Here is a 12,459-nt window from a genome sequence, read left to right on the forward strand (position 1 = left end):
TTCAAAGCTGTATTGGACAGTTTTCAGAGGATTGCATTGTAAAATTTAATGCCTTTCTTTCTATCATGATCATCGGGTGAATTTTCCCATCCACAGAGCCAGGGCGCCAGTTCCTGCTGTATGCTAAGGCAGATGAAGGACAGATCATGATGTTGACCTCTGACCTGAGCATGGCAGCCAGGCCTGTCCTGTTGGACCAGGGTGTGCGACCGGTGGCTGTGGCTTATGATCCTGTGGAACAGGTCTCTTCCAATTGACTTTAGAACCTATTCATTGTTTGCCAGCTGAGATTAATATTTCTTCTAATAATATAATTTGTTTTAATAGCTCAAATGCAAAGTCTCATAATATCTGAGTAATGTCACTGTTACTACTAAGGTGAAGATGCATATTTGGTAGAGATAGAAGTCATGTCAGCATGTTAACATTTTTATATTATTTAACTGATATGAATTGCTTAATGTAATTTCTGAGTTATGTTTCTATATTGTAACTGTAATTACAGGAAGATGCACATGATAGAGATAAAAGTCCTTCAAGTACCTGAATGTTTACATGCCGTTATGTTTTTGTTTGTTTGTTTGCTTAGAGATCACCAATTACATTGTGCCAGTGTAATAGTTAACATCAATACACTTGTCAAAAACATAATCATTGTTTCCACCCAGAGAGTGTACTGGAGTGATGTGGCCACTTACAGTATAAACAGAGTCTTCCTGAATGGGACAGGCTCAGAGGTGTTCCTGGACAGCACAAATGGGATTGCATCAGTAGAAGGTATAGGATATGCTTCAAATTTCCTATGTTCCAGTATACAAAATATTAATCAAACTATTCCTGAGGAGAGTGTGTGCCTCCATGATGCTAATATAGCACTAGATAGTTATTAAGGATAATAGAATATTCTTCAATAAGTGACTCTTGGAAACACGTAAAACACGTATCTCCAAATTTTCGATGTCTGCTCAGTACATCTTGATCAGGGAATGACCTAGTCTAGCAAAATAATGAGACTAGATCCAAGACTTGCGTGACTTGCAGCCCCCCAAATCCTAAGCCAATCATAGAACTCCCACCCCCACCTCTTTGCGGAGTAGGGGAAGGTAGGACTTGGTCAGCTCCCAGCCATTATAAGAAGGTGAACTGAAGTTTTCCCCATTGTCTACACAGGTCTTGCAGTTGACTGGCAGAATCAACGGCTGTATTTCTCCAACCTGGGCCTGCACTACACAGGTGTGAGCTGGGGGAGGGTGGAGATGGTGGGGCTGGACAGGACAGGACACCGACGACTGCTGGAGGAACGTGTACAGAAGCCAAGATCCATAGCACTGGACCTGGAGGCCAGGTAGGCGCAGAAAAGTCTTCAACATCAGCATTTACTGTAAATGCATTTAAGTTCACGAGGATTTGATTTCGCAGTGGCGGGAAAAAGGACTTTTCGCGGTTGCTTTAAGTTTGTGGTAACACCATAGACTGCAGTCTAATACCATAATAGAAAAATGTTCGCGGTGGTTTTAAGTTCGCGGTGAAGTGGTCACCACAAAAACTACGAATCCACCGTGAACATTTCTGCATTTACAGTACTTTTTCAGCTGTATTTGAGTAGAAGCAGTACTTTATTTAGTTGTGTCTAAAACTTGCTTTTGTGATGGATGTTCCATTATCAAGTCTCAAAGTCAATGGAAAAGACTTTTTCGACAATAGGGACTTTTGATATTCCATTGAAATAAATGAAATGTTAAGCTGAAATGTTGAACTAAAAACTTTCTTAAGTTCCAATGAATAAAGACACAAGCAGGGTACTAGAAACCCCAATTTTGTGCTTTTCTTTCCTTTGCCAGACACATGTACATCACAGATTGGGGTGAAGAGCCTAAGATCTTGAGGGCAGACCTGGATGGCAGAAATCCCCAGACTGTTGTGTCATCAGAGATGGAGAACCCCAATGGCCTGGCCATCGGTGATGGCAAACTGTACTGGGTCGACTCGCATGTGAAAAGTGGGGAGAACAGCACAGGAACCATGGAACAGGCAGAACTGGACGGGAGCAACAGGGCTGTACTGATGCAGGATTTACCCTTTCAAGTAAGTAAAAAAATCATGAAACAATAAGTCTAGTTCTAGTAGGAGGATAATCACCTGGGACAGGACCAGTGTTAAGTCAGTGGGAGGATAATCAGTGTCTATGTGAATACAGCACCAGGGACAGGACCAGTGTGAAGTCTGTAGAAGGATAATCAGTGTGAATGTGAGTTCAGCACCAGGGACAGGACCAGTGTGAAGTCAGTAGGAGGATGATCAGTGTGAATGTGAGTTCAGCACCAGGGACAGGAACAGTGTGAAGTCAGTAGGAGGAGAATCAGTGTGAATGTGAGTTCAGCACCAGGGACAGGACCAGTGTGAAGTCAGTAGGAGGATGATCAGTGTGAATGTGAGTTCAGCACCAAGGACGTAGTTATGGCAGTATGCTTTTGAAGTGCAATGTAATGTTAGCTAATGCAAATGTCACTGGTTTATTGCAGATCCCCTTTGGCCTGGCCATGCATGGTGACAGCCTGTACTGGACAGACTGGGGAGAGGATGGGACAGGTGCTCTGTTCCAGGGAGACAGGGGGACAGGGGACCATCATGTGGTGGTGGGAGGACTGGGAGACCCCATGGCTGTGACTGTCTGTAACAAGTCATACACCACTCCTGATGGTGTGTGGGGTCAGGTTTACATTTGTAGATATCCTAAGTAGATTGTATGCATCTAAATGTGACAAAATGTTCAACATACATGTAATGATAACTATTGTCTTTCTTTTTTTCAGAGCCCAGCCCGTGTGCAGGACAAGACTGTAGCCACATCTGTGTCCCCACTGCTGGGTCCTACAGATGTTTATGCCCTGATGTTGGAGGTTTGGTGCTTGGAAGTGATGGCAAATCTTGTATTGGTAAGTCTACTACATGTGTATTAAAGGGAAAGTTCAGTTAGCTAATGTTTCTTAGACTAGTGGTGACAATTTAAGGTCACAGAAGTGACCCATCATCCCTGAGGGTAGACTTCATTTATTGCATGGCTCATATGTAGTCTTAGTTATCATCCAGCATGACTAAGCTTGTACCTCGTATTAGCTGAAATGAAGTTCTCTTGGACAAAGGCTGTGTTATTTCTTGCATGGATATTCCAATCTTACAGTCTCGCAAAAAGGGTTATCGCAAAAAAATGTATGATAAATATTGTAATGAGTAAACATTTAAAAATCATATTTTGCGACCTCTCCCTTCAGCACCAGAACAGTTTCTCCTGGTTGCTGACTTGACAGAGATCCGCATGGTTTCCATGGACACCCCTGACAGATATCCCTACCCCATCGTCCAAGTTCACGACCTCTACAGCAACATCGCGGCTGTGTCCTACGACACAGAGTCCCAGATGGTGTACTTCAGTGACGTGGGGTGTCGGTCCATCCTCAGGGCCTTCCTGAATGGCACAGGGCTGGAGGTGGTGTACAGTGACACAGGTGTGTCGGACGGGATGACCATTGATCCTGTGCACAGGTACCTGTACTGGACGGATGGGGAGAGGGGAACCATTGAGAGGATGGCACTTGATGGTGGTGAGGAGACTCACGAAGTCCTGCTACAGGGGCTGGATAGGCCGAGAGCCATTGTGGTGGTTCCAGCAAATAAGTAAGTACTTTAAATGTTGAAATTTTGCAGTGATCTCTTCTCCACAAACTTAAAACCACCAAAAACTGCTTGCTCCACCTGTCTAACCCATTGTTTCATGTGCAAACAAACCACAACAAATACCCCATCTTCTAACTACAGCAAAATCAAATCCCTTTTGGCTGGACTTTCTTTGATTAGTAAATGACAGATGAATACAACTGTTACAACTTTTCTATTGTCTTAAATTTTCTATCATTGGAATGTTGAAATCATTTAGAGAGGCACACAGTATGATTATAGAGCTCTGCCTGTTGTTGGTTCATGAGGTGTAGGTAAAGTGCACATATCCTTCATTGACACTATCTGTCTTCTTTGTAGCTACATGTACTGGACTGAGTGGGGTGAGAGTCCAGCTGTGAAGCGGGCATCCATGGAGGTGAATGCCACAGATGTGCAGAGCCTGGTGGAAGGGGACCTGGTCTGGCCAAATGGACTTGTCGTCGATGACGAGGACAGCAGACTCTACATCGGGGAAGGCAACAATACCAAGATAGAAGCAGCACAGTTGGATGGTAAGTTCAAAGGCCTAAAGCACAAAATGTGCACAGATTGGTTTGCACATTTGTTCACCTTTATCAGAAACAAGTACAATATGACTTCCCAATAAAAGTGTCATTCTTCATCAGTGACCTGTTTTATGTAATTTATTGCTGTCATTGGTAACAGGGTCAGAAGTAGATGCCAAAAGTATGATAGAAACATTTTTGTACAATTCTATAAACAGTGAGCAGATAATTATTGGACTGAGCATAGCACTTTGGACTTGCTTTTGACTGTTTACAGCTTAAAGGTATTTTTTAGAAAAATGTCTCTGTTACACAGTGGATTATTATCACCCTTAGCGGGGGTCTTCATGCATCATCGATACTGGAAAAAAATTGAAGATTTGTGGGTAAATTACAAGATGTTTTGAGACAATCTTGACATCTTTTGAGACAATCTTGAGATTGCTCGAAGCAATCTTGAGAGTTTTCATAACAATCTTAAGATCTTTAAAAAAATGTCAAGATTCTTTGAAGTGATCTCAAGATTTTTTCATACATCTCAATACATGGGTCCTGACTTTAAAGCATGTTTTAAAATATCTTGAGATTTTTGCAAAGCATCTTAAGATTTTTCTAAAACATGAAAAACGTGAAGACCCCTGCTAAGGTTCATTTTTATTTGTTGAGTACCAGATCAGAGAAGTTACTCACAAAATATCAGACATAACATTTATAGTATTAAGCTATAAAAACCTACAGGTATGTCAGTGCAAAGTGCTCTGCCCACCAATAATAATCTGTTCGCTGTTTATAACATTCAGTCTGTTAGCAGGTTTTGTGTGCATAAATGCCTCAAGGATGACATACATGCTTTAATTTCTGTTTTCAGGTTCAGATCGGAATGTAATCTTGGATGAAAGCAGTGGCCACGTGTACGGGCTGGCTAAGGTTGGGGATGTCCTACTGTGGAGTGACTGGGCAGAACAAAGTGTTAAGATGATGACTCTAGGCAGTGGTGTAGTACAGGTTCTCACAGCTGGGCTCATCAGGCCAAGTGAACTACATGTGTGCCATCACTCCAACTTCACTGACCAACCATGGCCCATTGTCTCGACAACACCTGTACAGCTTATTGCAACCACTGTTGTTACAACTACCCCAAATCCTACAACAAGTTTTAACTACGCAACCAGTGAGGAACCAATCACGGTGACCACTGATGTGCAAACGGCCTCAGGTATACGTACCACAGATGTGCCTACCACCACAGATGTGCCTACAACCACAGATGTGCCTACCACCACAATGGTCACAGCCACAGATGTGCCTACTACCACAGATGTCCTGACCACCACAGATGTGCCTACCACCACAGATGTGCCTACAACCACAGATGTGCCTACCACCACAATGGTCACAGCCACAGATGTGCCTACTACCACAGATGTCCTGACCACCACAGATGTGCCTACCACTACAGCAGTACCTATCACCACAGAGGTACCTACCATTTCAGATGTGCCAACCACTACAGAGGTGCCTACTACTACAGAAGATGTGTCTACCACCACAGAGGTGCCTACCACCACAGATGTGCCTACCACCACAGAGGTACCTACCACCACAGAGGCGCCTACCACCACAGAGGCGCCTACCACCACAGAGGCGTCTACCACCACAGATGTGCCTACCACCACAGATGTGCCTACTACCACAGATGTGCCTACCACCACAGAGGTACCTACCACCACAGATGTGCCTACCACCACAGAGGCGTCTACCACCACAGATGTCCTGACCACCACAGATGTGCCTACCACCACAGATGTGTCTACCACCACAAAAATGGATACCACTACACAGCCATTCACATGTGTGAAAGGAGGTAAATAAAGTTTATCCTGCTAGCTAGACAATAATGCAAAGATTACAGCAGGCCTACCAGACTTTTTTCTGAGGAATGTAACCGGGGAGGTGCCCTAAGATGGTACCCCCTAAGATGGCACAAATTTTTTGATCTTATTAAAGTACACTGCATTTGTTGCCACTGACCTTGCTGATTAGATAGGTATGCACACAGCTGTTATTTGCATTCGAAATATACTTAAGTATATTCACTTCATGTTTTTTTTAAAAACAGAATTCTAACAATAATGTTGGTAGTGATGATAACTGCTTAACTGCCTCTGTGTATTGGCGGCTCGTGCCGCTAACTACATGTATACAAACTCTATGCGTGAAAATTCATGCCATGTTAGAACACCTCCCATTGATTCTTAAAACTTTTGTATATTACAAAACATGTTCAGGACTCTAAAACAACAGTGAAACCATTGTGGTGTCAGCTAACAAAGGCTTTGAGACAAATTTCAAAACTGTTGAAAGATGATATTCAGCTGGTGTCACTACCTACATTTGTACTAAGTGAAAGAAACATGAAATGTAACCTTTGGGGAATGCATCATAACATTGGACAATGCATGATTGATTATATATGGGGATCATTCTTTGTAACTTTGCTGATTCTTCATTTTACTTTGCATGGTAACACTGTTGAAATGTTTTTGTTGTTGCCTGACATTTTTCTTTTATTAATTCACAGCAAGCTATCCCTGTTTTGTGAAATGTCAAGCCATCACATTGGATCTTCCGTCCACTTCCTCCTCCGTAACAGTAGACTTCAGCCAATATGTGGTGGCAAGAGATGAAAATGGTGACCTGTTGACTGATGTCAGTAACAACCTACCAGATGGTGGGACTTACACAAGTACAACATTCAATGCTGAGGACGGTAGCTTGCAGTTTTCAAATGGCTCCAGCTATTTCCTATTTGGCACTTACCTATTTGTGTCGGATGGCAATATCTGCGGTGTCAACATACAACTCCATGGTGAGTAACTTCAAAACAACCAGTCTTTTTCTTGTCATTTGTCAATTTTCTGTTTAAAAAAGAAGTTTTGGCTTGTAGCAAGCAGTCCATTAGGGTGGAAACAGTTTACATGGCTAGCTGGAAATGTTATAATAATAACTAAAGATTATTGCGAATTCTTGACTGTGGGCTAATTGCACGTAACATGATAGGCTCAAACAGTGTAAAAAAACAATATAGCAAGTGTCTACTCTAGTCTAAAAGCTAACTCTAGATTCTGAGTTATTGGGTTTGACTAATCTTTTTCAGAGACAGTGGAAGACGAATGGTCCCGCATTTTCTACTAGCTTTCATGTGTGGGTTTTGTGATGTTAGAAGGAGAATTGCTTTCTTATATGACTTTGTGCATTTAGTTTCGTTTTCTAAATCTGAAAATTCCTTTGTCATTGTCCATATGCAACTTTATACAATTTTCAAGTGACCTTAAGTTGAGAAAGCTTCCCCTGTGCTGTTCTAGTGAATTTGAAAAGATGTTATGTGATTGTATCAAGTCCTTCCTTTTAAAAGTCTGTTTGATCTTCTTTTCCTCTTTTCAGATGTGTCACCACCTGTTGCTACATCCTGCCCCAATGAACCAATTGATATCCAAGCTTTACCTGGGTCTGAATCTTGTGCTGGAGTAGATGTGAACCTACTCCCAGAACTGAAAAACAATTGTAGTGCATTATGGTTTCAGGACAATGTGAAAGTTACAAAATGCATTGACAATGTTGAGAGTCTCACTGAAATCAGCATTGGTGATGAAGTGGCCATCCAGTGGACAGCAGAAGATGACAGTACTCATTCATCAGAGCCATGCAACACCACAATTCGCTGTGTGGCTCCAGGTGAGAAATATTTCAGATAGAACATGTTTCTTTCCTCAGAGATGAACTAATAGTCTTCTGTCTCACTGAGATTGGACTGTATACTTGTCATGAAAGTGTGCCTATTGACTTGCAAAGGAAAATTGAGAGCAGCTGAAGTAAAAAGTGCACCAACTCATGAAAATTTTTGCATGATCTCCCAAATACACATGCAATCCATTTTGGTTTGTTAGCTTATTTGCGGAAAAGTATTCTTATATACTTGTACTTAAATAGGTCTCTTGATATAAAGCAATAAAGGCTTGCACCAATGGTATCTCTCCCATCTATCAATTTCTGCTTTAAATGTTCTCAGTTACGTCCACTGTTTAGTTCTGTCAGTTAATCCGGAGATTATTTGTATTTCCTAAGTGGCTGGTTGGGTTAGTCATCAAATATTTACTCCAGGTGTGTTTTTTACCTTTACTTGATAACGTTTCGATTTTTATTGTTATCAATATTTTTTCCTTTTTCAGCATGTGACCCTCCAACATATGCCCCCAGATGTGGTATCTTGGCATGTGTCTGGACAAAGAATGAAGATCAAAAGTGTACCTCTTTCTGCAAAGAAGAATGTAGAAGCATTGGTCGAATCTATCACTTCAGCGAGAGAATGGGTAAAGCTGACCTGGAAGTACTACATGATAAAAGCCATACATTCACCTGTGAGCTTGGCCTATGGAAACCAAACTTCCTCAACAATAATAAATTCCTGAATAATTATTGCTGTAAGTATGAACTTTTTGACATTAACAAGTGATCTTAATAGTGTCCAAACTGTAGCTCTGATGCTGTGGGACGTCAAAGTTTCTGCTAACCCATCTAATTGTCAGTGTAAGCAAAGAGCAATTTACCAATCCCATGTTAAAAAGACTGTCCTTTAAGCCCCGGTTACACATATATAGACTGTGAAACGGCTGTGAAACAGCTCTTGAATGCTAGCCAACTAAGGTTGGCAATAGTCATGAAGTCTTTTTGGCCATGCCAATCTTTTAGCTCTGTAATTAATAACAATTAGTCCAGAACATGTCGTGAACATGTCCCAACTAGTAAATGAATTCTCCCAAGCGAGCTTCAAATGCTAACCTTAACTCCCAATATCCCAACCTCTAGCTTCAGACTGCCGAGTGACCCTCCTGACTGATTCCCAACCCTTCCACCCGAATTAAATTGAGAAAAAGCAGCAATTTTTATGAAAAGAGATAGAACTTTAAACAGAATGATTCATACTTTTATGTGGTAAGCTAGGATTCTTCTGTATTTTAGGCTGCATGTCGTTCAGGTCAAGGCCAGGGGTGGTTGGTGCACATTCTGGTAGCTGTTCATCTTGGTTGAGATTAAGTTTAAACTTAGCAAAAATCTTTCTAAGTATCTGGGGCAAGCTGTAGGCAGATTGGGAACCTAAGTTAGGAGTAAGTCAGCAGTACAGTGGTTATGCCGTGGTTATGGGTGAAATTTGACTGCTGACTAATATTCCTGAACACCAGCCAAACACCAGCCAATCAATTCCAGACTCCTGTCCACAGCTGAATGATTTGAAAATTCCAAAACATTTGGCTGGCACAGCCGGTGAAGCACAGGCCAACTGAGCCCAACACCAGCCGACTGAGCCAAATGTCAGGCAACCATCTTCCGAATCACTTAGGAGGCCGTGAGGCCATGTTTCAGGCTATGTGTATAACCCAGGCTAAGGACTGCATGTTGCAGATTTACTATAATCTTATTAGCAATATGTTGCACAATGTTTCTCTCCATGCACAGATTTGGCTCTGAATGTTTTTGACAATTTCAGCCAGTGGACATGAAGAAAACGGTGCAAGATAGAAAACATGAAACAATGCCCCCCAAAATGTCAAAACAGCCAGAGCCAAACCTGAGACTGTTTGGAGAGTAGCAGAACATCATGTTGTAATTCCGGCCAAATGTGGGTACAGAAGTTAGATGATTGATATGTTTGTTTTTTTTTCTCTCCTGTAGATTTCAGAGATCACGCCACTTGGATATCGTTTGATGTGCGTTTCAAATTCAAGCAAAAATGTGTGAAACAAACCATGAACAAGAAACTTATTAATGAAATCAAAGCTGTATTAAACAATCTGTGTAATGATCACTATACATTGTGTAAATTTGACATTATTTGTGGTGACAATGCTGACACACCAAATCGAAAACGTCGCAGTAGTGACTTATCACTATGGGCCAGTATAAAGATAACTGCAGCTGAAGACTATGACCCAGCAACAACATTTCAGAAGGTCAACACAACAGTGTACACAACTATAAGCATGATACAGGGGTTAGTGGAGTCTGGTTCTCTGGTCATACCAATCAATGGCACCAACTACACAGCAGACCCCACCTCCTTCACAATTGACTTTGGCAACTGGGGCTGCCCGGAGGGACATATCTTCTATGCTGGAGCATGTTGTGAGTACCAGTGTTTGTTTTCTAAAATGAAATTGTAAGTGTTTATGAAGGTTAGACATCCAGGTAAACAATATTCAAATTTTTAAGCGACGCTGAAGAAGAGTGTCACTCAAAACATCTGGAAGTAAATCTCCCTTTTTTTATCCAGTTGTAGGGATTGAATTGTATTTGAAAATTGTAAGTGCTCCTTTCAAATTATATACTACGACCATAAAGTAACATTTATTAAGTAATACATGAGGATATGAAAATTAGTATCCCCTCATAAAAAATGTTTCACTATATCTAGGTTCTCTTTCCACATGTTAGGGAGAGGTTGTTAGTGTAACAGTAGTGCTATTAAATGTAAACAGAATAGCAACTTACACAATCGTGCATCTCTTTCAGACCCATGTTTGGAGGGAAGCCACTACATTGGCATCGACAGTGAGTGTCCCAGCTGCCCAGAAGGCACATACCAGAACAAGACTGGACAGATGACCTGTAAGCCATGTCCTGATGGAAAGTCAACCAACGGCACTGGGGCAACCAGTGAGGATGAATGTCGAGGTACGTGCCGTTAAAATGACAATTTGGCTAACATATCTACAGTTACTGCTTTTGTGGCTAACATACAGTTACTGCTTTTGAGGATGCAACGTTAAGTCAGAGGTGTAACTGTACATGTCAACATCATGTCACTTTTGTTTTGGTATGTTATGACATCAATCTGGTCTTGTCAATCAAGTTCAACCAAGACAAAGTTTTCACAAGCAGTGAACCTCATACCAACTTAAAATGGTTTTTGATACTTTATAATAAATTTGATTTTTTTTTCTTGATTTTTAAGCTACAGACATCTTGTCATGCTTTCAAATGTAGTAAAGCTAGAAATAAGGCCAATGGGTCATTTATTGTGATCTGACTGACTGATTTTATAAAAAGCTTAGGATTTGTATAATTCTCTCTAGGGATTAAAAAGTCATTATTAGATTTAAGAATCATGAAGAACACTCAGGCTTTTGCACATTCTTCTAATCATGAGTTCCTCTGGAAGTTTCTTTTTTAAATTCACTGACATGCATGACAGCCTTCCCCTTGCAGAGATATCAAACAAACTACTGTACTATTTCATGTTTCAAAATAAAATTTGATGTATAATGAAATTTAGGACATGATTATGAACTGAAAAGATAAGGAGAATATGATTATTTTTCTTTGTCCTTATATGTGTAATAGATTAGACAGCTGTCTGAGTTGTAAATGTTTATTTTCACATTTATTCCGTCCGGTTGATGCAGGACCACAGGACAGCACCTTTCATCTTCCACCTGAAGTATTCCTCGCAGTTGGCTTCATCTGCTGGCTCGCTGTAGTGGCTGGAGTTGTACTAGGTGTGAATCGCTACTGCAAGAAGAGAAAGTCTGATAAGGTAACCAAGGTGAAGCCATTTGTAGACAAGGCTGACATACAGCAGATTATTGGAAGTGATGAGTTTGGTTTCCCTAAAGACCTAAAGGCAAAATCGGATAGGATTATCATTCCAGCACACTGGTCCAAACAGAGAATATCAGCATGGGATTCCTATTGCAAGGACCCAAAGGGGTGTCCAATGGATGCCAGTTTTGTAATGTTACCAAGTACAACTATCCCACCTAAGGGAGAAGTGCGTGACAAGGGCATACTTCCCCCACAGGTACCCAACATGATTGTAGAGTCAGATTGTTAGTGAGTTAGTGAGTGATTGTTGATGGAATTTCTCAACAGCTAACAACTGAAATGAATGCTGCTATTTTATTCTGTATATAACATATCTTGTGTTAAGTTGACAAAGCCAGAAGAACTCTGTAAAGCTATGATCTCATTGTACAGTGAGTGAGAGTGTTGACAAGTGAGAAACTCATAACGTTACCTTATTCAGAATTTATCTGGCAGATAACAGTACTAGTCTAGAGAAGTTATCACAAATGAAAAGTATGTATGTGTGGATTAAAGCCATATTCATATATATTGGTGGCTACTGAAAACTATGTTAGACATAACGTACATGTAAATAACCCAGTGTTTCATAACCTCA

The 12,459-nt window shown here is 41.0% G+C and overlaps 1 protein-coding gene across 1 annotated transcript; it reads left to right on the forward strand.

Annotated features, from left to right (window-relative positions):
* Positions 1-98: 98 nt before the first annotated feature.
* On the forward strand, positions 99-12,111 carry LOC118418087. The gene is made up of 16 exons (XM_035823915.1): positions 99-242; positions 669-777; positions 1,171-1,345; positions 1,842-2,085; positions 2,523-2,700; positions 2,814-2,936; positions 3,273-3,675; positions 4,036-4,229; positions 5,092-6,087; positions 6,805-7,092; positions 7,668-7,958; positions 8,453-8,704; positions 9,954-10,437; positions 10,693-10,718; positions 10,791-10,952; positions 11,684-12,111. The coding sequence occupies exons 1-16, from the start codon at positions 147-149 to the stop codon at positions 12,109-12,111; spliced, it is 4,449 nt and encodes a 1,482-aa protein (XP_035679808.1). The 5' UTR covers positions 99-146.
* The last annotated feature ends 348 nt before the right edge of the window (positions 12,112-12,459 follow it).

The sequence above is a fragment of the Branchiostoma floridae genome, chromosome 6 (genome assembly GCF_000003815.2).
Source record: "Branchiostoma floridae strain S238N-H82 chromosome 6, Bfl_VNyyK, whole genome shotgun sequence".
Classification (NCBI taxonomy): Eukaryota; Metazoa; Chordata; class Leptocardii; order Amphioxiformes; family Branchiostomatidae; genus Branchiostoma; species Branchiostoma floridae.

Coding starts and splice junctions, on each gene's coding strand:
- LOC118418087 (XM_035823915.1), top strand. CDS start 147: ATGATGTTGACCTCTGACCTGAGCATGGCAGCCAGGCCTGTCCTGTTG. Junction 1,346..1,841: donor GCACTGGACCTGGAGGCCAG/GTAGGCGCAGAA, acceptor TTCCTTTGCCAG/ACACATGTACATCACAGATT. Junction 2,086..2,522: donor TGCAGGATTTACCCTTTCAA/GTAAGTAAAAAA, acceptor GGTTTATTGCAG/ATCCCCTTTGGCCTGGCCAT.